Source organism: Meles meles, chromosome 19 (genome assembly GCF_922984935.1).
Source record: "Meles meles chromosome 19, mMelMel3.1 paternal haplotype, whole genome shotgun sequence".
NCBI lineage: Eukaryota > Metazoa > Chordata > Mammalia > Carnivora > Mustelidae > Meles > Meles meles.
The window spans coordinates 18386319-18409332 of record NC_060084.1 but is presented as its reverse complement, the minus strand read 5'-3'; the positions used below and the strand labels follow the sequence as shown (position 1 = coordinate 18409332).

Genomic DNA, 23014 nt, shown 5'->3' with positions numbered 1-23014 from the left:
TACTACTCGGCCTTCAGAGTCAGGGCCCCGACATGAGCTCACTGCCCTGGCGCGGATAGGTGGGGCTGTAGTCCACCTATGGCAGAAGCGCGGGTACTTGCGAACGCAGTCCATACCGGGCCGATGTCAGGATAGGTGAGGTACAGCGCATATATCAGGACTGGAGCCAGGATACCTTAGGCGTTTCACTGAGCGTGAACCCCCTAATCATCGCACTTTTATTTTATCCCCCCTTCTCCAATACACAATTCAGGCGTCTGGGGGCCATCCCGGTATCCGAAGAACAGCCGGGCGTCAGGCACAGGGCCCCGAGGGAAGGCAAGAGGACAGCGCAGGAGTGGGTGCTGGGACGAGGCTGAAGAGTGCGCGGCGACCGGCAGAGGGCGAGGGCTGCGGGCCGGCCTGCAGGGAGCTGAGTGCAGCCAGGCGCTGCTCCCGCGACACATCCCCGCGCAGGTCCAAGAGGGCAGAGATATGATCCTCGCTACGGGAACACCACAGACGTGTGTGTCACCTCCGTCCCGCTCCACCCGAATGCATCCTCCCTCGCCACCCCCCAACCAGAACCAGTCTTCGCACCTCACGTCGGGAAATTTTTGTCGTAGACCTGCCACCTCGAGGCCAAGCAGCATGGGGTCGCTGAGATTCAACAGATCCCGCAGAGCAAGGAGAACTGGTGCGCACTGAACACTCTCCTCCAGGCCCTGGGCACCGCAGAGTAGGTCTCATGCCTGCCCTGGACCTCCCCCTAACCACTGAGACTCCCGCCCATCTTCTAACTCGCCTAACGAACTCTCACCAAACCAAGGAAAAGCTCCCGAAGCTGGGCCGCGTCGTGCTGCAGGCGCTCGGCCACCTGAGTCCTCTCGTGGGCTCCTCGGCACACTAGGCGGCCCTGCATCAGCGCACTTAGGTACTGCAGTACCACCATACGTTCCGCCTCGGCCAGGAGCAGCTGCGGAGGGTGTAGTGGATTCAGCATGCCTTTCCCATGGGCGCTTCCCTACTTCCCAGCTTTTCCCTTAAACGCACCTGGGCCGCAGGATTCCGCACCCGCCTAAACTCCTGGCAGAAGCGCGCTGTCCGCTCGCACACATCGTCCAGCAGCTCTGGGCTCGACAGCCACCGGCGTGAGGGCAGAGCTGCGAACAGGGGCTGTGGGTGGTGGCAGAAACGGGGTTGGAAGAACGATCCAGACCTAGCATTCCCCCTGCAAAGACGCACATCCATATATGCTATATCTCCTCCCCTACCCGCATCCCCACTTGAAGACTTACCTGGAGCTCTGCCAGCAGCGCCTCCAACACCAGGCGGCAGATCCTCCTCTGTAACTCGTCCAACGCTATCTCCACCGGAGCCAAAGCTCCCGAAGCCGCCCCGTCGGGCTGCAGGCCTGACACGGAGGAGCTGGACCAACCAAAAGTTAAGGCTTCAGGACCAAGGCCAAGGCCCTCGCGGCCCTCTGTTGTCTAGCCACTCTGTCGCCACCTAGTGGTGCAAGTGTGTGGCGCGAGGGGACCAGAATGGCGGCTCTCTACTTCTGAGGATCTGGGGCTTGGACCAAGGTGCTGTGGACTCCGGCATCTGGAACGAACCCAATCAGACCTGCCCCTGGTTTGCAGTGAGACTTCGAGCAAATCATGCCTCTTGGCTTCTGTCTAGTTAAGGAAAGAGTTTAATCCCAGTCAGGAGGGATTCAAACTCATTAACTTGTTTGTTCTCTCTGTCCCCCACCCCCAAGAACATAAGACCCAAGAGGAAGGGAATTTTTTTCTGTTTTGTTCACAACTGTAACCTCAGACATTATGTGGCATGGAGTAGGGCCTTGATGAATATGTGTTGGATAAATGAGTGAATGAATAATTGATACTGGCAGGTGGGCACTGTGGTAGGTATTTCACATCCGTCATAGGATTCTCAGAATGTACCATTATTACCCACACATAATACTGATAAGAAAAACAAGATTCAGGGGCGCCTGGGTGGCTCAGTGGGCTACAGCCTCTGCCTTTGACTCAGGTCATGGTCCCACGGTCCTGGGATCGAGCCCCGCATCAGGCTCTCTGCTCAGTGGAGATCCTGCTTCCCCCTCTCTCTGTCTCTACCTGCCTCTCTGCTTACTTGTGATCTCTGTCAAATAAATAAAATCTTGAAAAAAAAAAAAACAAGATTCATAAAGATCAGGTAACTCATCCAAGGTCACACAGCAACCAGTAGAACTAGGATGGGATTCCCAGGGCTATGTGAGTCTAAAATTTCTGATGACCTAGTGTGGACTGGGTCCATACCTAACTCAGGTTCAGACAGGGGTTCGGGGGGTCTGGTACCTGAGTGCTGACTGGTGGTTGAGGGTGGCCAGTAGGTAGGGCACGTAATGAGGAGCCGTTGCTTCCCCACTGGTGTGGTCTCGAGAAAATCGGATCAGAGCATCACTAAAGCTGCAAAGGGCAGAGGTAGTTCCTGTACCTGTCACTCTGGAGCCCCCACAACCTAAGTCCCTGCTACTCCAGCCCCACCTCAAAGAAACCCAAGAGCCTGTTTTGAAGACGCCCTTTCCCCTGGTGTGTCTAATTCACTCAGATCCCCTTTGGGCTGCCCCAGGAGCAGGGCTAGGGGTTGGATGTGGGTCAGTGCCTTGGCAGACCTCCTCAGGAATATGCCCAGTTCTGATAGTGCCATGCCATGCACCCGCTGCTGCAGTGACTCGCTGACCAGGCTGGTCACACGAATGTTCTCTTCCAGGATCTACAGGCAGAAATGAGTGGCCATCAGCAGAGTCCTAGTCCTGTTCTCCGCCCCTTTCTCTATGGGGGCTTCCCATCTGCCTGGCCTTTTCCCACCCACCTGCAACACTATGGCCGGCATAGGTGAGTGGTAGAAGCCAGAAGAGTCTGTGCCAGGTTCCTGCTCTCTGTTCCACTCAGCTACCTCCCCATCCAGCGCCCTCTGCAGCCACTGGGTCACATTTGCCTGGAGGAAGGGGCGAAGGGGGCCAGGATGTAGCAGGGCACTGATCCTGCTTGAGATGGGTAGACATGCGACTCTACAGATACAGGCCCACAGCTGGTGGCAGAGCTTCTCTGTACCTGGGCCCCAACTACTCACCTGGATTTGGGTCACAAATGTTACCTCCAGCTGTTCAATATTCTCCAGGGTCAGGAGGGGCTCCAGCTGAGACACGTCAGCCTCAGGCCCCAACTCTAGGCTCCCCATCATCTCTGGCCTGCAGATGGGTAGCCCAGGGTCACTCTGAGCCCCCAGCCTCAGATCCACCCACTTCCCGTTGCCCCAAGGGGACGGACTGACCCCAGGTACACATGCAGTGCCCAGTGCAGCAAGGTGAAGGCATCAGCAGCTCCTAGTCCAGGCCCTTCCAGGAGTTGCTGCAGGAAGCGGCGCAGCCCACTGTGCAGGGTGTGGGCCCACAGCTGGACCACTTTGTAGTGTGGTGGGCAGCAGGGTGCTACCAGTGCTTCAGCTATGGCCAACTCGGCTGGTAAAGCCACCCGCAGGGCTTCCAGCCACTCTGCCAGGGCCCCCGGTTCAGGAAGAAGAGGTGTCCCAAAGTGGGTCCTCTCCAGGCCCTCCTGTAATGCCTGCAGACAGCGCTGCCCCCAGTCCCTGGGGGCCGGCTCCAGGGAGGCCATGTACCCAGCATCCACCTCCGCCACACGCACAGCAGCCACCAGCAAGGCTGGGTCCTCCCGTGCCAGCTGCCCTGCGGCCCCTGCAGCTGCTTCCACTGCCCGGCCGAGAGCCTCAGCCAGAGGGCCCAGCCCCTCAAAGACTGGCAACTCCAGGCCCTCCAGAGAGGCCCATGTCTCCTCTTGTAGGTGCTCCAGCTCCCGAAGACACGCATATGCCTCCAAGAGTCGATGGCCATCAATCAGGGTCTGCGTGTGGGCCACTGCAGCTGGCACTAAGCAGGGAGAAGATGAAACAGTCCTGAGTCTCAAACCTCCCACCTGTACAATGGGTACAGCAGGAGATGCTCAGGCCCTAGGGCTGGAGTGATGTGTAAAATGTTTAATAAGCAGTACAGCAGAGCACTGACCAATCTGAAAGCACCCAGGGAAGGGCCTGGAGACCTGGTGGGCCAGGTGTAAATTTTTGAGCTGATGCAACAAAGAAAGTCAGGGATCCTAGAGGCAAGACAGTGAGGAATTCATGGGGCCATGCTAGTGGCTATTTACCCTGTTAAGGAATTATTTCAATAAACTAGCAACCAGGGTGGTCAGAGCCACTTGACTGGGTCTCAGTCCTGATTCAGACAACTCATGCTTGAGAATCCCAGAATCCCAATTTGTATCCTGCTTCATACGCCATTTGGAGCCTGGATTACTCTCTGGAAGGTCCCTGCAATCTCCCACTAGAGCCCCAGCCCCTCGACCAGCAATGGGAGTTTAGTAACTAACGGTTGGGGGGCTGAGGCCCAGGACCCCTGCACACTTACCTGCCCACAGCCGGGGCAGCAGCTGAGACAGGACCCGCAGCTGCTTGTGCTGTGCAACCTGTTCCCGCAGTGGTTTCAGGGTCTGCGTGGTCTCTGCCATACCCTGTAGCAACCCATGGGCCTGGCCCAGTGCCTCACGGGCTCCCTGCACAGCCTCAAAAGCCTGGGCCAGCTGCCACACGCCAGTCTTCACGCCGTCCAGGTAGGACTGCACCACTGACTATGGGAGGGAGGCAGCCAATGAGGCCTGGCAGTCCCACAGCACATCCCCAGCCCTCCTTTCCCGACCGATGCCTACCTTGATGCGTGCTTCCAGGGAACAGGTACGCTGAACCTCTCGGCTGCGGTACTGGCCCAGTCTGGCCAGCTGCTCCGGCCGGTAGAAGACACCCGAGGCCCATTTGAGCGCTGCTCCTCGGGCAAGCTGCTCCGCCCTCTCCTGCTCTGGCCACTCAGACCCTGGGCAGGAAGAGCCTGGGCAGCCTCGTCAGTTGGGCAGGGCCTACAGGAAGTGGCCCGAACCTGCTCCCCTTCCTACTTCTCAGCCTGTCCCCTTAGGGCAGTCCGATCCATTCCTCCTGCTGCCCTGCAGAGCTCCAGCCGGACCTGGCAAGGAGGATCCAACCCCCCCATTCCCATCTTTCTTGCCACCATCCCTCCCTTAGCCCACCCAGAAGGGCTCATACCGGGGGGAAGTGAGGGCTGCATTTCATCCTTGGTTGCTGAGTCCATGGCAGTCTCTGGAGGAGCCGAAGACGAGGTAGGAGTAGGGGCGAGAGTCTGGGTTCAAGCAGGCAGAATGGACGCTCCTGTGAGCTGTGGCCTCTGCACACTAGTCTAGGGCCCTATGAGAAGGAGGAGGGGGGTTCTTAGGGGGTTCTAGCCCAATCCCCTCAGGATATGAGGAGGTGAGTGTGATGGGGAGACTGGGTTTCTTAGTTTTTCCCCTGTGGATGCCAAGTGAGGGAGGTTAGGCACAGGCCTCTGCTGGCCCCCGCTGCTGTTCTGAATTGCAGAGGACAGTTCGGTATGGAACTCACCAGACTTGACCAGGCATCCAGTTCTTTCTCCTTTGCAAACAGTCTTGGCCTTGAGGATGGCCCTCTCCCCCAGTCTTCAGGGCAGAACTGGGTGTTCTCTTCCCCGGCTCACGAGGCCTGGGTAGTTCCAGCCCACACCTCAGCACGCAGGAGACTTCTCCCCAAAGAAGCCTCTGTACCACCTCCCTGCCCAGGAGCACCCTCCTCTGTCCAAGGCCCCTCCTTCCCCAAGGCCAAATGCTGGAAAGGAAGGAAGCAGCCTCTGGCCCTTTATTCCCAACAGGAAAGTGCATCTGCATTGTGGAGAGGGCTGGGCGCCACTTCCTTGGGGGGAGGGGGCGTACTCCCTGTGAACCCTGAGTCCTGTCCAGTCCATCCAGGACTTTTTGGTGCTCAGGACACAGACGTGAACTAGACGGCCCCAACTTGGGGTGGAGAACAGGGTATGCAAATATGGGTGCAGACAACATCACAGTAGGAAAACTGTGTTGGTGGCTCTTCAGAAGAGGGTATGCACCTCTGCAGAGAGGTGAGAGGCCACAGGCTGTTGTGAGGAAGGTGTGTGGTGGGTGATGATGAGAGAGGGGTAGAAGGGCTATGAAAGCTGTGTTTGTCTTGAGAGTTAGAGAGGGCCATGGAGAGGACCACCGGCTAGTACTAATATAGTGGACCCCGGTTACCACCCAAATCCACCCTTCAGGACAAAACCACCTGTTCCCCTAGCTTCCAGTAGTGTAGGTAGCTGAGATGTCACAGCTGAGTCTCTCACTTGAAGTTAGGGCACAAAGGCCTGGTAACCTTGTCTGGACATGGACCACCTTGGAAGGGCCACCCCAGTTTCAGTGCTGCTAATAGGATGGCCTGAGGCCTCTATTGTAACTGTATCATGGTTTAATTCCCCCTTCTGCCCAATTTTGCACGTCTTACTCCCTTACAAGGGAGAATCCTCAATAAACCTCCCAGCGGGCAGATCCCTGTCTCAAAGACAGCTTCGCAGAGATCTTGACCTAAAATAAATGACAATAAATGTCAATAAATGACAAATAAATGATAATGATGGTATCAAACATAGCAACATGGTACTAGGCAACACACGATCCTTCCTACCTTCCAGGAACGGCTCTAAGTGCTTTACGTATATGTACACATATGAGCATGCTTTTTTAAAAAAGATTTTATTTATTTATTTGTCAGAGAGAAAGAGAGTGAGCACAGGCAGACAGAGTGGCAGGCAGAGACAGAGAGAGAAGCAGGCTCCCCGCTGAGCACGGAGCCCCATGTGGGACTCGATCCCAGGACGCTGGGATCATGACCTGAGCCGAAGGCAGCCACTTAACCAACTGAGCCACCCAGGCGTCCCTACACATATGAGCCTGTTTGCCGTGGTGGGAAAATGGTTATAACTCCCTGTCTCTGAGCACTGCAGCATGGAGACAAGAGAAAGATGAGGCTGGGATCAGGGATGGGGAATGGGAATGGAGACAAGTGAGCAAGCTAGATGGAGTTAGTGCTTGCTGTTTTGGCAGGAAGTGAGGGACAGTATTAGGGTCAGTAAACCCAAGACACTGGGACAGCTTCTAGGAGCAGTTTTGGGGAAATACATGGGCCTCATCAGGCAGCGTGTTCTCCTCTTCTGAAATGGGGACAGGTTGGCCAGCCAGGAAGGTTGTTGTGGATCTCCCTTTACTACTGCCGGGGCTGTCCACCGACTCTCCACCTCCCTCTGCATTCTGTCCTCTCGCCCGGGATCCACGGATTGTTTTCGTCCTCTTCGGCGGTTGGACATTTGCTGATGGTCCCCGAAGTTTTGCTGCCCTGTTCGCAGAAAGGAATTGCGCCGGGTTCCCTGGGAGAGCGCGGAGCGGAAGCGGAAACAGCGACGCTGGCGCCGGCGGCCGGGTGGCCAGGAACGGAAGCGGAAGTGGCGGCGGCGCCGGCCTGGCCTGGCCTGGCTGAGGGGAGGCGGCGGGCGGGAGCGATGGCGGAGGCCGGGCCACAGGCGCCGCCGCCCCCGGGCACCCCAAGCCGGCACGAGAAAAGCTTGGGACTTCTCACCACCAAGTTCGTGTCGCTTCTGCAGGAGGCCAAGGACGGCGTGCTTGACCTCAAGCTGGTGCGGCCTGAGCTAAGGGGCGACCGGGAGGATAGTGGACCCGGCAGGCCGGGACCGGTAGTGGGAACCCCCGGGGCCGTCCAACTGAGCCCTCAGAGAGCAAGCTGCCATCGGTGCGCTTTCTCACGGGAGGGAGGCTGGGAGCTGTTTCATTCATTCGGCCGAGGCCATTGAGCGTCAGCTATGTGGCAAGCTCTGGGCTGCAGGTGCGGGTCCTCGTGGCTCTCCTCCGCTGGTGTGGGAAGAAGAGCATCAGAAGATCAGTACAGACTGTGCCAGGCCTCTTCCTGCCCAGCGGTCCTGATCTGCTATGGTGCCTGGGAGAAGGGTTGGGACTCAGGCCACCCCCTTTTCAGATCATTGCCAGACTGGGTTTCGAGGTAGCTGGGGGAACACCTGAGAGTGGGGCTGAGTATCCTGCGCTCTGTTCTGTCTGCCAGGCAGCTGACACCCTTGCTGTGCGCCAGAAGCGGCGGATTTACGACATTACCAACGTGCTGGAAGGTATCGGGCTGATCGAGAAAAAATCCAAGAATAGCATCCAGTGGAAGTAAGTGGGGGCACCTGGGAGGGCAATGGCATCTTTAACTCAGAAGTGTCAGGGGTGTGGGGAGGAGGATACAGGTGAGAGCAATGGCCATGGGACCCAGAGTTCCTGGCAGCTCTGCTAAGCCTCACTCCCTGGGCTCAGGGGTGTGGGGCCTGGTTGCAATACTCGGGAGATTGCCGACAAGCTGATTGAGCTCAAGGCTGAGATCGAGGAGCTGCAGCAGCGGGAACAAGAACTGGACAAGCACAAGGTGTGGGTGCAGCAGAGCATCCGGAATGTCACAGAGGACGTGCAGAACAGCTGATATCCTCCTGGCGGTCCCTGCTCCTGGGGAGTGGGCGAGGGGCCCTCTAGTCCAGCTGGGTTTGCTCTGTGGTGCCCTAGACACTGTCCTTCTTGGGAGGATGATCCTGCAGCTCCTGGCCAGGTCCCTGCCTTGACATCCCTCAAACTCAAAGTCCTTCCCCAACCATTCTTGGTCTGTGATCCTTCTCCATGTAGATCCCAAGGCCCAGGACTTTCTCTGAGAGCTTGTATGTCAGATCTCTGTTAAAGAGCTGGGTTTTCTCTGTGGTCTGCTGTCTGTCACCATAGGCAGGGCATCAGCCGTTCTCCTTAACCCCCACACCTTGGCCTACGTGACTCATGAGGACATCTGCAGATGCTTTGCTGGTGAGCAGAGCCTGGGTAGGGGGCCGTGGGGGTGGGGCCACGCTGAGCCACAGCCCTGAGCAGTGGGCTTAGTGCCCATGAAGAGTTTCTCTCTTAAGAGGGTTCCTTGGGCTTGCCTAAGAGGGTTCCTTGGGCTTGCCTAAGAGGAACCAAGCAGGGTAAGTCCTGGATTTAAGGGTCATTGGGACCCCATGGAGGCAAATCATACTGAAAGCGTACAAGAATTTTGGGCTCGGTTCCTGGGTCAGTCCCCATCTGCATTGTTTCCTGGGTCTGGCTTCTAAAGGCATGACAGAGGCATAAGGGGTCTCAGAGGTTGTGTGTATACTCTTGCATGCTTCTCTCCAGGGAACAGTGGTGCTCACTTGCAACCTGTAGTTAGTTGCATTATAGATGTTCCTTCCTCCTTCTCTGCCTTGCATTCTCTGCATTGTTTTGGGGAAGGAACATTGATTGGCCTTGGCCTGAACATCTACTCCTAGGTAGCAGCCCCATCAATCAGGAAGTGAAATGCCCATGGCCAGCAATCCTTTGATACACATGTTTGAACCCAGATTTTCTGGTTACTGACCCTTGGGCTCTTAGTAGGAGAAAAGCTTTAGTTTTCTTCCCCGACCAGTGTGGGGTTTGGGTGAAATTTACTGTCCTGAGAGACTATATTTTCCTTCCTTGCTCAAAGGGATAGGCACCCCCATTCTCAGATTAGATTGAGCCCATGGGCCCTGACCCAGCCTTGTCATTCTAGGAGATACCCTCCTGGCCATCCGGGCCCCGTCAGGCACCAGCCTTGAGGTGCCCATCCCAGAGGTGGGTGCTAAGCCCAGGCAGGCGGGGTTGATTGAGGGCGGGTGCTGGCTGTGGAGCCTGATAAGTCCCGGGTGGGGCAGGTAGGGGGAGGCCTGGGTTTGGGGTTTATCTAGAAGGACGGGCATCTAGGGTGGGAGAGAACGCTGTGGTCCTGGCCCAGGGTCAGGCAGGAGCCAAGCCTGCTTCTAATTCCACCTGTCCCCCATCCCCCACCTCTAGGGCCTCAATGGACAGAAGAAGTACCAGATTCATCTGAAGAGTGTGAGTGGCCCCATTGAGGTGCTGCTGGTGAACAAGGAGGCATGGAGCTCGCCGCCTGTGGCGGTGCCTGTGCCACCACCTGAAGATCTGCTCCAGAGCCCGCCTGCTGTCTCTACCCCTCCGCCTCTGCCCAAGCCTATGCTGGCCCAACCCCAGGACACCTCACGCCCAAGCAGTCCCCAGCTGACCACCCCCACCCCTGTCCCTGACATCGCTGAAGCCCAGGGGGTCCCTGGTCCAGCAACTGAGATCACAGGTGAGGTATAATAGACAGCTGGTGATGCGGTGATTTCTGGGGCCCAAAAGGCAACGCCTCAGTGTGGGGGGAGGTGTACTCAGAGTTGGAAGAGACCCTGTGGGGTTGTCCTTTACCTGGCCTCCAGCTGGCCTCCCCTTGCTATGGTGGTAAATGAGTCCTTTTTAATAGGGAAGCTCTCAATGTATGAAGGGGTGTCAGTGGGTACAGTTCTCCCCAGGTCCACCTGTGTCTCACTTTCCCTGGCAGCCGCTCTTAAAGTGTGGCCACGGCAGCCATGCCATCCTTGAGTCTCCCTCCTGCAGGCCTCATGCCCCTCTCTCCTTTGGGGGCTCATTTCTAGGTCACCTCTGTGGCCTGGGGACTGGCCGTGCCTCTGTCCTTGGGGCTGGGAACTGGGGCTCTTGTCATCCCGACTATAGGTTCTAGCACAAAGCCTTCATATCCTACTTCCTGCTCCCAAGTGACTGGGTTTCGGGGGATCTGGTTGCAGTGAGTGGTGGCCCTGGACCAGACAGCAAGGATGGTGGGGAGCTCGGCTCCCTCCCCCCGGTCCTGGCAGCCCTGGACACCCGGCCCCTGCAGTCCTCCGCCCTGCTGGACAGCAGTAGCAGCAGCAGCAGCAGCAGCTCATCCGGACCCAACCCTTCTACCTCCTTTGAGCCCATCAAGGCAGACCCCACAGGAGGTGAGTGTGTGTCCCCTGAGAGGCAGGGAGAACCCAGGCGCAGTCACTCCCTGGTCCGAAACAGCTGGAGCTGGAACCCAGCTCACCTGTCTCCTGAGCCAGACCAGAGCTGGCCAGCCCAACGGCCAGCACCCAAGCCTCAACCCTTGCCTCAACCCCAGAGCTCTGCCAGCCTGAGTGAGGAGCCTGCCACCAGCTCAGCACCGGTGCCCCTTTGCTTCCCTTCCCGGGCTACCCAGGACTCTCGGGACCTTCTCGTGCCTTGCCTGCCCCCCCTTGCACTTAGGGGTCAGGAAGGCATAACCACCATCCTGGGGAAGGGGCTATGGTATGGCCCTCAGGTCCCAAACCGGGGGGCAGTGCTTTCCTAGGGGAGGTGACATCATCTGCTTGGAGTCTTCTTTCCATCCTGCCATTTGGGTGTTTGCTTCTTCTAGGACTCATTCTCCTTGGCCCACAGGCACCACTTAGTCTCTTCTCACTAAGTGACCCTTTATTCTCTGTGTTTCTTTTCTCATGTTCACTGTGTCGTTTCTGTCTGGACTCCACATCTCTATCCCATTCTGTGTCTTGGTCTCCTCATCACCCTCCAGGTTGGTAGCATTCAGGACACTTGTACTCCCCACCCCACAGGATGCCAGTGCTGCTCTGGAGAAATGGCCTTGCCCTGACTGCTGGCTCCAGCAGGTTTCTGGGCTGATGCGTTCTGGTGCCCTCTTGCTCCTTGGTGTTGCTTTCTAGTTCCTTTAGCATTTATGACACCAACTTCGGCCCTTCTCTCTCACTGGCTTTTTCTGACCTCTCCCTTGCACGCCTTTATAAATGTGCTTCCCAGGTCTCTGTTGCACACCTGTGGAGGGTATCCATTCTGGGCAGATGAATCCCCAGCCTCCAGCTTGCCTAGGTCTTTGTCTGAACTCCACACCTGTGTCCTCGTGCCTTCCTCTGCGCATCTGATGAGCACTTCATTCCTGTGTCACTAACTGAAGCTTGCTTTTCTTTTTCTGTGTGTACCCTCCTATTGGCCCTGGTCCCCCAGGCCTGATATCTGCTTGTCACTCCACTTCCCGTTTCCTTCTTGCTCCTCCTGCTCTCCACCTCACATTAACTAACTTGAGTTTTGTCTCAGACATCTCCCATCACTGGCTTCATGTATTCTCAACACTCAGGGTCACTGCTGGCTACTTCTCCCCTAAATTCTTCAGCACCCTCCTCTTTACCCCAATTGACAGGGGTCTGTCTGACACACAGGTTAGGTGGGGCATTTCTGAGTTTGAAAAGGACCTTTAATGCTTCTTAAGGCCTGCTGGATAAAACCAGAGCCCTACACCTGGCCTGTGAGATCGTCATGTGCCAGCACACCTCTCCACTTTTGTTTTCCTCTGCTTCCCATGTGCCTCCTCCCAGTCAGACCTTTGTAGCAGACTTGTCACCCTGTAGCACCAGCCCCTAGTAAGTGTCTGCCTCCTCCTCTCTCCAGTCAGCAGGAGCAGGCATGAGGGGGCATCTGTCATCGGACAGGGCATATCTACTGAGTCCATAAAGGGAAGGGGTCTGCTGCCCTTCCGCAGCACTTCTGAGTTAGAAGGGCTGTATCAGTCTCCTAAGATGGGCCTTTAGTGCCCTGGGCTCAGCACTAAGGAACTCACATCTAGCAGGGGAAACTAACAAGGCCAGCTTGGCCTGGGGCAGGGCCTCCATCTCAGCTGTGTGGAGCCCCAAAACAGGTGGTGTAACATCTGAGGAAGGTGGAGCCCAGAGTGGGATCAGACTGGATCTCTGCCCCTGAGCATGGCTTTCTTGTCTTTCAGTTCTGGAACTCCCCAAAGAGCTGTCAGAAATCTTTGATCCCACACGAGGTAGGTCTGCATTCTTCCATGGGGTAAGGGCACAGCTCATTGGGTCTTATTTATGGTCGTTTTCTTGCACTTCTGAGGACCTATGATTGTGCTGGGTACCTGGGCAAAGAGTCAAGTTCCTGATGGGTTGGCTGGCGTGGTGGGGGGGTCTTTTTCATGGGCTTTAGTAGGTGGAGAGCCAGGAGCCAAAATGTAACTGAGCTTTCCCTTCCTCCCCAGAATGCATGAATTCAGAGCTGCTGGAGGAGCTGATGTCCTCAGAAGGTGGGTGGCCCAGGAAGGTGGAGGGTGGGGGTGGGCAGGGTGTTGGGCAACTGCTGGCGGTGGGGGGTCTTGGCCCAGAGCCTCAGGCTGGTGCTCTCTGCAGTGTTTGCCCCCCTCCTCCGCCTTTCTCCACCCCCTGGAGACCACGATTACATCTACAACCTGGATGAGAGTGAAGGTGTCTGTGACCTCTTCGATGTGCCTGTTCTCAACCTCTGACTGACAGGGACATTCCCTGTGTGGCTGGGACACAGACTGTGTGACCTGGGAGGCTGCCTGAGGACCTCCCCCACTCTACCCCTACACAGCTTGAGAGCCACAGACTCCTGGCTTCCCCAGCCTTCCCTCACTGCAGTTCTGAAAACTCCCACTCCTCCACAAGCACCTGTACCGTGCTAGGAAAGCAGGGGCAAGGGGCTCAGCCCCCTTTGCCATGGAGCCAGAGTGTTTGCCTCTCCTTTTCTGGGGTTCTTCCCCCACGTCATGCCCTCTCCGAGCCCTCTCAGAGCCCAGGCTCGGCTGCCACTCAGTGGCACAGAACTGAAGACCTGCCATCATCTGCATAGGGCAGCTTGTCCAGCCCCACTGCCTTGTTGCAGCCAATGCCTCCCAGTCTGTGGAGGGAAGCCTGGGGTGGAGCCAGAAGCTTGCCAGCACCACCCCTAGCCTCCTTCGCATCTCCCCACCCCTGACCCTGCAGCTCCCCCTGGACCTCTCCCCTGTACTCCCCCATCTGCTGGGCCAGTAGCCCCCGGACCTATAGGTGGTGGGGTTGCGGGGGGGCTGCTAACAGGAAGGAACAGAGAGGTCTTTAGCTAGAAAATTGGGCAGGTAAGCCCCTGAGGATTGGCCCAATCTGCTGCCCTGTAGGCCTTGTTTATTCATTTACCCTCATTTAGAGCCATTTGCAGAGATTTAGAAAGATTTGCAGTAACGAATGGATTCCTATATAAAGATTATTTTTATACTTTTTGCAGCAAAAGGAAATTGTAATATTTGTACAGTATCCAAGTGAATAAAGACCATGCCTAAGGCTGTCTCTGATCTGGTTCTTTCAGGGCCTCTCTCTGGAATTTTGTTGGGTTGGTGGTGGGACCCCGCGGGTTACCTTTCCTGGAAAGGGAGGTGTGGCTGCTCTGGTATTCCGCCCTCCCGCGTCCTGACCTGGCGCACCTTGGGGCGGGGTGGGGCCGAGGGGAGGGGGGCGGGGCCAGCGCCTACCCACAGGACTCCAACCCGGAACTAATCTCGTCTCCCTTGGGAAGGCCGCGGACCCTGGCCAGGAGCGGGAACCCGGCCAGTCACTGCGGGCCCCGGGGTCCAAGCCTTGGACAGAGGGACGTCCTCGTTTTTGGAGACACCAGACCAGGCGCCTGCCTCGGCTGGAGCTTGGATGGTCTGGAAACTACAGGCGCCCTTGCCCTGGTAGGACCATGGCACCCCCGCGAAACGTCGTGAAGATCGCGGTCCAGATGCCTGACGCCATCCCGCAGCTCATCCGGCTGGACCAGGTCACTCAGCCTGTCTGGCCTACATTCACCCCACCACCCACCTCCGGGTCCACCCCTTCCCCTTGGAACCCCCAGGGTCCTCCCCAACTCCTCCCTATACCTGCCCCATGAGTGACCTCCACTTGCAGGCAAAGCCTCTGGCCGCTGTGCTGAAGGAGGTGTGCGACGCGTGAGTGCTGGCTGGCCAGGCTGGGGAGGGCAGGAAGGAGGGCCGCCCTCTACCTGCCTCACTGAGCCTCGGCCGCCTCGCAGGTGGAGCTTGGATCACTCGGAATGCTACGCTCTGCAGTTTGCTGATGGGCACAGGAGATACATCACTGAGAACGTGAGTCCCCCCCACCCGCTAGGCCCATACCCCACTGTGCGACACCCCCGCCCCTTCTAACCCACCTTATCTTGATCCCTCAGACTCATCCCCGTCTAGAATGTGATCTTTCTTTTCCTGACTCCCAAACCCTCCCTCACCAACAACCCAGATTAACCAATCCTCAGAGCCCTTCCTTGATTTCTCTCCCTTTCTCTCCGTCTTCTCCAGAACCGCGCAGAGATCAAGAATGGCAGCATCCTGTGCCTCAGCACTGCCCCAGTAATGCCCTTCTTGACCCTCCCCTCATTCCCTGCCCTTCTTCCATGCCCCTTTGCCGCCCACCTTTCTCCCTGCCCGTAGTGGGAGGGCCCAACCCCAGCTCCGCAGCGCTCCACCTAGTGGGCATCTGAGTCCCCACACCTCCAGTTTCTGTTCTCCAGCCTCCCTCACCTTTCCCACCCCTGCCCAGGACCTTGAGGCTGAGCGGCTGTTGCGTGGGCTGCAGAATGGGAGTCGTGAAAGGCGCCGGGAAACACTGCACCACCTGGTCTTGCTGGTCCCAGACGTGACCTTTGCCCAGGAGGTTATCAGCCGTGATGGGCTTCAGAGACTGGGCACCATCATTGAGGATGGGGATGAGTGAGCATAGGACTGTGGTTTGTGGTGGACATGGTGGGGCTGGGGGTCCTGGCCTGGGCCCCACTCAGCCCCAGATGTCCCCCCAGCTTAGGGGAGGTGCTGACCCTTGCACTGAGGGCCTTCTTGGAGCTCATGGAACATGGCATGGTGTCCTGGGAGACACTCAGCATCCCCTTTGTTAGGAAGGTGGGTTGGCTTTTCTAGGGGCGGCAGGTGGGACTGTGGGTTGGTGTCAAGATCTGGCCTTCCATGGCGAGGAAGTGGTAGCAAGCCCCTCCCCCTGTTACAGGTGGTGTGCTACGTGAACATGAACCTGATGGATGCATCTGTGCAGCCCCTGGCCCTCAGGCTGCTCGAGAGTGTGACCTTGAGCAGCCCTGCCCTGGGCCAGCTGGTCAAGAGTGAGGTGCCCCTGGATAGGCTGCTGGTACACCTACAGGTGTAAGTGTCTGGGGGTAGGGGTTGGAACACAGGTGAGGGGCATGGAGCCAGACCCTGGACAGCCCGCTGATAGCCTCCTCTTCTTGCCCCAGGATGAACCAGCAGCTACAAACCAAGGCGATGGCATTGCTGACAGCCTTGCTGCAGGGGGCCAGCCCTACTGAACGTAAGGTGAGTGTCCCATCTGGTGAGGACTTGGGGCTGGGAGGAAGGGCAGGAGCGTGGGTACTGCGCTCCATCCCGGGACTGCAGGATGGCTGCTCACGGTGGGGCTAAATCATCTAAGCCCCCTTCCCACTTACCCCAGCACATGCTTGACTACCTGTGGCAGAGAAACCTTCGCCAGTTCATCTATAAGGTAGGAAGGACTGGGTTAGGCAGACCCCTCCCCACTTTTCCTCCCCCAGTAAGCCTCCATTCACACCTGCGGACTGACCGTTCTCCAGAACATCATCCACAGTGCGACACCATTGGGCGACGAGATGGCTCACCATTTGTATGTACTGCAGGCCCTTACATTGGGGCTGCTGGAGCCACGTATGAGGACGCCACTGGACCCCTATAGCCAGGTGGGTGCCTTGGGGGTACACGAGGCTGGGGAAGCTAGAGCATGGCCTTGGATCTGTGATCCTGACACCCCCTTACCCCATGACGACGACCCCAGGAACAGCGGGAGCAGCTGCAGGCCCTGCGTCAGGCTGCCTTCCAGTCGGAGGGGGAGTCTCTGGGCAGCGGGCTTAGTGCCGACCGTCGCCGTTCCCTGTGTGCCCGCGAGTTCCGAAAACTGGGCTTTTCTGTGAGTGACCCCTCCCTAGCTCCCCACCCTCGCCTCAACCCGGGGCTGCTCTTGTTCCAGAGGCCGGGGGCCCTTCCTGAACTGCCGGTCCTGCTTTCCCCCAGAACAGCAACCCTGCACAGGATCTAGAGTGCGTGCCCCCCGGCCTGCTGGCGCTGGACAACATGCTCTACTTCTCCAGACAGGCACCCAGCGCCTACAGCCGGGTCAGTACTCGTCTGGGGGGGTGGGAGATGGCAGGGTCTCCTGGGCCCTAGCTCTGCTCCCATCCCATTTGCTTTTTCTCCCACCCCAGTTTGTGCTGGAAAATAGCAGCCGCGAGGACAAGCACGAGTGCCCCTTTGCCCGGAGCAGCATCCAGCTCACCGTGTTGCTGTGTGAGCTGCTTCGTGTTGGGGAACCCTGTGAGTGGCACTGGGCACAGCGTGTCTGGGAACAGGGGACGGAAGGGCAGAGAGGGCCAGGGGCTGCACACGTGTTCTCCCTGAGCCCCGCCTGCCCCCCTGCTCCAGGCTCCGAAACAGCCCAGGACTTTTCGCCCATGTTCTTTGGCCAAGACCAGAGTTTTCATGAGCTCTTCTGTGTGAGCATCCAGCTGCTGAATAAGACCTGGAAGGAGATGCGAGCCACCCAGGAGGACTTTGACAAGGTGGACAGGGTGGGAGGGAGGAAACCCGAGCCAGGGCAGGGGCTGTTCTCAGTCGAGGTCCAGAGCGCAACGCTGAGCAGAACTTGGTGGCCCCAGGTCATGCAGGTGGTGCGGGAGCAGCTGGCCCGCACGCTGGCCCTGAAGCCCAGCTCCCTGGAGCTTTTCCGAACCAAGGTGAACGCGCTCCCCTATGGGGAGGTGCTGCGGCTGAGGCAGACAGAGCGGCTGCATCAGGAGGGCACGCTGGCCCCTCCCATACTGTGAGTTGGTGGGTGAGGTTCCCCTTCCAGCCCCTAACCCGGTGCCCCACGGGCCTTGCTCCAGGTCAGTCCCAGTCAGCAAGGCTTCCTCTTGTCCCCCACCCCCAGGGAGCTACGGGAGAAGCTGAAGCCAGAGCTCATGGGCCTGATCCGCCAGCAGCGTTTGCTCCGCCTCTGTGAGGGGACACTCTTCCGCAAAATCAGCAGCCGGAGGCGCCAGGGTGGTGGAGCCCGTGGGGGGTGGGGGAAGTGGGGGTGTTGGGGTGGGCAGAATGTGGCTGGGTTGGGGTCAGGGCCCCTCTCGTCACTCCCTCCCTCTTCCCTTTCTGCTCACAGACAAGCTTTGGTTTTGCTGCCTGTCCCCCAACCACAAGGTGCTACAGTACGGGGACATGGAGGAGGGCGCCAGCCCACCCACCCTGGAGAGCCTGCCTGAGCAGCGTAAGGAGGACAGGGCAGGGGTCCGGGTCAGCCACCTGCCCTCCCCAGACCACCCCCTGTCCGGGGACCACCTGGGTCCCAGGGATCAGCCCAGCCTTCTTCCTGCAGTCCCTGTGGCCGATATCAAGGCACTGCTAACAGGCAAAGACTGCCCCCACGTCCGGGAGAAGGGCTCAGGGAAGCAGAACAAGGTGAGTGCAGTGGAAGCCTGGGGCTCCTTCCTACCCACACCTGCCCTGCTCTGTTCTCCGCTCAGCGCTCTCCACTCCCTGCCTTCCCCAGGATCTCTATGAGTTAGCCTTCTCCATCAGCTATGACCATGGGGAGGCAGAGGCATACCTCAACTTCATCGCCCCATCCAAACAGGAGGTGAGTGTCTGGGCCAGGCTGAGCCAAGTTGGGCAGATGGGCTAGGGCAGAGATGGGCAGGCCCTCACAGAGCTGGCTCTGTCCCCAGTTCCACCTGTGGACAGATGGGCTAAGTGCCCTGCTAGGCAGTCCCATGGGCAGTGAGCAGACTCGGCTGGACCTGGAGCAGCTGCTGACGATGGAGACCAAGCTGCGGTTGTTGGAGCTGGAGAATGTGCCTATTCCTGAGCAGCCTCCTCCCATCCCCCCGCCCCCCACCAATTTCAATTTCTGCTATGACTGCAGCATCGCTGAACCTTGACAGTGAGGTTGGCTGTGTACCTCAGCTGCTGGCATTGGTGGCGGTGAAGGGTGGGGGGTGGAAAAACCCAGACACCCTGGCCAGCAGAGGCTGCAGCAGAAATAAAGTCTGCCTGACTCCTGGGTGTGTGTCGAGCCAGTTCTCCAACTGTGGGCCAAGCCTGCCTTCAAATTTAGCTGGCAAATGATAGAGGCATCGGGTCAAGATCACTGCCTGGGGCCACAAACATGGGCGGCTGTGGTTGAGGAGCTGGTCTTCTCCAGGAGGGGCTGGAGACAAGCTGACCCTCCAGTCTTTCCACCGGATGAGTCCTCAGCCTGTCTCAGTGCTGGGCCAGTTGAGGGAGAAGTGGCAGGGCAGAAGGTATTGCCTAAGTGGATACCTTCCTGGGCCGCATTAACAGGGGCCTAGTTTCCAGAAGGCTCCGGACATCTGAACTCAGTCCTCAGTCCTGCTTGGCCACATCTCATGTCCTCTTCAAGACTAGGAGGCCCTCTGATGAGAGACCTAAAGGGACAGATGTGAAGCCGGGCCTGTTTGGTGATGAATAGCAAACTCCGAATTCCAAATTTATGCCCCCAGTTGGTGGTGGGATGGGGCTGATGCTGACAGGAGGGTATTCAGTGCTGGAAGCCTGGCATTCTGATCCAAATCTACCCAGGAGCATGGGTGTGGTAGGGGCCACAGCCAGGCAAGACCCCTGGGGGTGGAAGCGGCTAGGGGTGTTGGGTCCAGCTGGAGGTCAGTTTCAGAGACTAGTACACCAACCCATGGGCCCCACAGGGCAGGCTGGAAACTGCCACCTCTCTCTGACCTCCTCCATGCCCTTCAGTACTTCTCTTTCTCAGCACCTTTGCACATACATTTTCAAATGTTAACCATCAATCTGTTACCTTGAAAACTGGTGAAATGGCATCTCCTTTGGACAATGCGCTTGGGGGAGCACCTGCTTCTGACTCAGGCCTACAGGGCCCTCCTGTATCCGGAGCCTTCCCACCACACTTGGAATAGTTCAAGTTCAACTTGTTGAGTTCAAGATGGCAGCTAGGAGTGTGATCCCACATGCAGTTAACTCTTCTAATACCATCAGTTCTTCCTCCCTCCCCAGTGTCTCCACGCCCTTGTCCAGGCCACCAGCATCTTGGCAAGAATCTTCCTGGCTTCCTGCCTCCTGTCTTGCCCCTACAGTCCTTAACCCCCCGAGTGCTTCTTCAGACATGAAGCTGATGTGATTACACACTCACAGGCACACTACCCCCTCCTGTATTTTTCAGTGTCTCTGTTGTCTGTGGGAGGATGGTCAGTTACCCGCCTGAGCAGTAGAACTAGATGTGTTGCAGACGTGTTGTGGTTTAGGACTCTAACAAAAGGCCTGTGGCAGGGGTGCCTGGGTGGCTCAGTGGGTTAGAGTCTCTGCCTTCGGCTCAGGTCGTGATCTCAGGGTCTTGGGATCGGGTCCGGCATCGGGCTCTCTGCTCAGCAGGGAGCCTGCTTCCTCCTCTCTCTCTGCCTGCCTCTCTGCCTACTTGTGATCTCTGTCTATCAAATAAATAAATAAAATCTTAAAAAAAAAAAAAAAAAAGCCTGTGGCATGCAGAGTTCTCCAGAGTTCTCTGTGCTTGATCCGAGCTGGCATCCTCCCGAGGCCCAGGGGCCCCACCCTGCCCTCCCAGGCACCAGCTCTGGCTTGCCATATGCACGCCCCCGGTCCTTTCTCATTGCCCTCTTCCTTCCCTGCTGCTCCTTTTTCACTGACTTGAGTCTTGCCTTGATCTCCCAGGCTCTGTTTGTTGCTCTCCTAGGCTCCCAGTTCCAGGTGCTTGTTTATTTATGCATACCCTGCACACTGGACTGTCCTTCTCTGCTGGGTCATTTGCCTCCCCACCTGACCTGTCGACTGGGAGAGCTTTGGCACCTCCGAACCCCACATAGAGTGCAGTGCCTGTGGGCACTCGGGCAGCTATGCTAGCTGCTTCTAGAACTGATGGACAGATGGACAAAGAGGGTGGACAGATAGTTTCTCACAGCTGCTGTTGAGAAATCACTGGCACTGTTTAGGAGGTTGGACTAGGGGATTTCTAATATCCCTACCCAGAGATACTGTCCTCTTTTTTCTCCCTGATGACAGCCTTAGCACATCCTTAAGTGTGGTCCTTGGGCCTGGCTGGAGGACATGTTTGGAGGCTCAGACACGGAGGCCTCTAGGCTTCTAGTCTCCCACCATGCTGGGCAGGAAGTTAGGACTTACTGGGGGTACCTGTGGGGCTTTGGGTCAGGTGTAAGGAAGAAATTGGCTATGTGCCTCTGTGCTTCTGGTGTTTGTCCACACTGTCCCTGGACTTGGCTGGGTTGCTTCAACAGAGGTTGGGGGGAGGGGACCCTTTAGTCTGAGAACTTCAGACAAGGAGGTAAGATCTGGAATTTTTAATTTTGTTTGGGTTTACAACAAAGTCTTGGTTTGGCTTCTAAAGCTTGGTGCTAGTAGGGGCCAGGTGAGCTTCTTACAGGGGATGAGACGAGGTGAGGTGCGGACCTTGGGTATGAGAAGTGGGCAGGGCAGGAGGCACAAGGTCTCCTCTGCAGCCCCTGATGCATCCTGGGGGCCTAGCCTCCAGACCCAGGCCTGGCCAGAAGAGCAGGAGCTGGCATTTCCAGAGGCCTGTGGCAGCGATGTATAGCTGGGAAGGGCTCCTGCTGGACTTTAGGGCAGACTGGGGCAGAAAGGCCCCTGGGCTGCCCTGGATTAGCCCTATGCCCAGTCCTAGAAAAAGGGGTTTATAGTTTGGGGAAGGGGCTTTGGGGTATATGGCAGAGTGGGGCAGAAGCACAGCGTCAAGCCAAGTCAAGAGGCCAGGGCTGGGTCTTTGGGGGCAACGGAGGCTGAGGCCCAAGGTTGGTTACTGACCTGGCCCTAGAGTGTTAAGGTCAGGTCAGCCCCTCCCACATACCGGGACTGGACGCAGGTCACCTGGGGCAGCTGGGCTTGGAGGTGCCTGACGGCAGCCATGCTGATACGAGGGCACATGGCCACATCTAACATCCGGAGCTGCTTGCATGCCTGCCCGATGGTATCCAGGGTTCTGTGGGGAGGCCTCCGATGAGCACAAGCCAGCGTGGGGACCCAGCCCAGCCCCTGTACCGTGGCATCAGACAACTCACTGCTCTGTGAGCTGTCCGCAGCTGGCCAGGTTGAGGTGCTGCAGCCTGGGCCAGGAACGGGCTGCCTGGGCCCAGCCCTCATCGCTGAGGAGGCTGCAATGACTTAGCACCAAGCGTTCCAGGCTGGGGCAGCCCCTGGCCACGGCCACCAAGCCCTTGTCTGTGAATGCTGGCAACAGGCTCAGGGACAGCCGCCTCAGCTCGGGGAACCGGAGCACCTGCAAGGATGAGGGTGAGGAGTGGAGGGTAGAGTATGGCACTGGAGCCCAGAGGCCTTCCAGGCTCTCCCACCCCTACCAGAGCAAGGGCCATATGTAGCAGAAGCCAAAGGGAATGGGTCATTTTTTAAAGCAAAAAATGGGTTGACCTGGGCCTGGCTCTGGTGCCAGGATCCTTGGCTTATCCACACCCCCAGCCCCACACCTTGGCCAAACTGGCATCAGTTAGTTTGCTGCAGGCTGTGAGGTCCAACTCCTGCAGGGCCCGCAGCATGAGCAGTGACGGGCCCTGCGGCTGGGCAGAAGGGTCCTTGGGGCCCGAGGCCTGATGGTCCAGCTCTTGATGTAGCTGCGGGAAGAAGCTCCTGCTTCTCAGGTTCCTCCTGAGTTTGGCCCTCAAATGCTCTTAGACGGAGACACTTAGGAGGGGCAGGAGGGCAGTTGCGCCCAGGGACCACCCCACCTTCCCTGACCTGCACCTGAGGCTCCTGCGCAGGCTCCTCACTTGGTTCTCCCAGCCCCAGAAGACCCCAGTCTTGGAGCTCTGTGCACCAGGCCAGACGCAGGACAGAGAGGTGGGTTAGGCAGGTGCAGATGGCCTGCAGGGTCCTATTGGTGAGGGCCACACAGGAGGACAAGTCTAGCACCCTGAGGCTCAGGCCCAGCACTGGGATCAGGGAGAACACTGAGGCGTCCTAGGAGGGAAGTGCAGAAGGGAGAGACCAATGGGAAGGCAGCTTGTGCAGGTGTCCCTAGGAAGGTTCTGCAGACGTTCCAGCCCCACAGGCAACAGGGAGCTACCAGATGGTCCCTGGAGGGAAGCAACCATGTCCCTATTCTGGTAACAGGTAGGTGCAGGACACCAGGAGGAGTTTGCCGGAGGCCCAAGGCCTAGACTGTCTACAGTGGGAAGGGTGCAGGTGCAAGTTTCTGAAGTATCTGTTGTGCGTGTGCTCCCAG

General features: G+C 57.8%; 4 protein-coding genes across 10 annotated transcripts; 2 read left to right on the top strand and 2 right to left on the bottom strand.

Moving 5' to 3' along the window:
- Positions 1-104: 104 nt before the first annotated feature.
- Positions 105-5251, bottom strand: EXOC3L1 (exocyst complex component 3 like 1). 5 transcript variants are annotated; one of them, XM_045987842.1, is made up of 13 exons: positions 5140-5251; positions 4752-4927; positions 4454-4673; positions 3307-3919; positions 3106-3223; positions 2845-2970; positions 2645-2745; positions 2328-2438; positions 1278-1407; positions 1033-1155; positions 800-955; positions 580-704; positions 107-484 (listed from the first exon to the last, which is right to left on the bottom strand). In XM_045987842.1, the coding sequence occupies exons 1-13, from the start codon at positions 5183-5185 to the stop codon at positions 295-297; spliced, it is 2235 nt and encodes a 744-aa protein (XP_045843798.1). In that variant the 5' UTR covers positions 5186-5251; the 3' UTR covers positions 107-294. The 5 variants fall into 5 exon arrangements, with proteins under 5 accessions (XP_045843796.1, XP_045843797.1, XP_045843800.1 ...); XM_045987843.1 differs by having other exon boundaries at positions 4752-4912; positions 5140-5185; XM_045987840.1 differs by having other exon boundaries at positions 105-484; positions 2845-3223.
- Positions 5104-14007, top strand: E2F4 (E2F transcription factor 4). The gene is made up of 11 exons (XM_045987846.1): positions 5104-5213; positions 7142-7606; positions 8047-8156; positions 8298-8459; positions 8785-8828; positions 9574-9635; positions 9855-10152; positions 10646-10840; positions 12652-12699; positions 12919-12963; positions 13067-14007. Exons 1-11 carry the CDS (start codon positions 5184-5186, stop codon positions 13180-13182), a joined length of 1575 nt encoding a protein of 524 aa, XP_045843802.1. The 5' UTR covers positions 5104-5183; the 3' UTR covers positions 13183-14007.
- Positions 14008-14203: 196 nt separating this feature from the next.
- On the top strand, positions 14204-18799 carry ELMO3 (engulfment and cell motility 3). Of its 3 annotated transcripts, none has more exons than XM_045989489.1 (20): positions 14204-14474; positions 14603-14643; positions 14727-14799; positions 15010-15060; positions 15251-15420; positions 15507-15606; positions 15710-15861; positions 15954-16032; positions 16169-16219; positions 16308-16430; positions 16526-16657; positions 16762-16863; positions 16953-17061; positions 17170-17306; positions 17403-17566; positions 17675-17742; positions 17903-18007; positions 18116-18198; positions 18290-18376; positions 18465-18799. In XM_045989489.1, exons 1-20 carry the CDS (start codon positions 14397-14399, stop codon positions 18675-18677), a joined length of 2118 nt encoding a protein of 705 aa, XP_045845445.1. In that variant the 5' UTR covers positions 14204-14396; the 3' UTR covers positions 18678-18799. The 3 variants fall into 3 exon arrangements, with proteins under 3 accessions (XP_045845445.1, XP_045845444.1, XP_045845446.1); XM_045989488.1 differs by having other exon boundaries at positions 17675-17787; XM_045989490.1 differs by lacking the exons at positions 14204-14474; positions 14603-14643; positions 14727-14799; ... (3 more) ...; positions 15710-15861; positions 16169-16219 and having other exon boundaries at positions 15997-16032; positions 16269-16430; positions 17675-17787.
- A 2301-nt stretch (positions 18800-21100) lies between these two features.
- On the bottom strand, positions 21101-22148 carry LOC123930502 (leucine-rich repeat-containing protein 29-like). The gene is made up of 3 exons (XM_045986731.1): positions 22134-22148; positions 21837-22054; positions 21101-21757 (listed from the first exon to the last, which is right to left on the bottom strand). Exons 1-3 carry the CDS (start codon positions 22146-22148, stop codon positions 21589-21591), a joined length of 402 nt encoding a protein of 133 aa, XP_045842687.1. The 3' UTR covers positions 21101-21588.
- Positions 22149-23014: the final 866 nt, after the last annotated feature.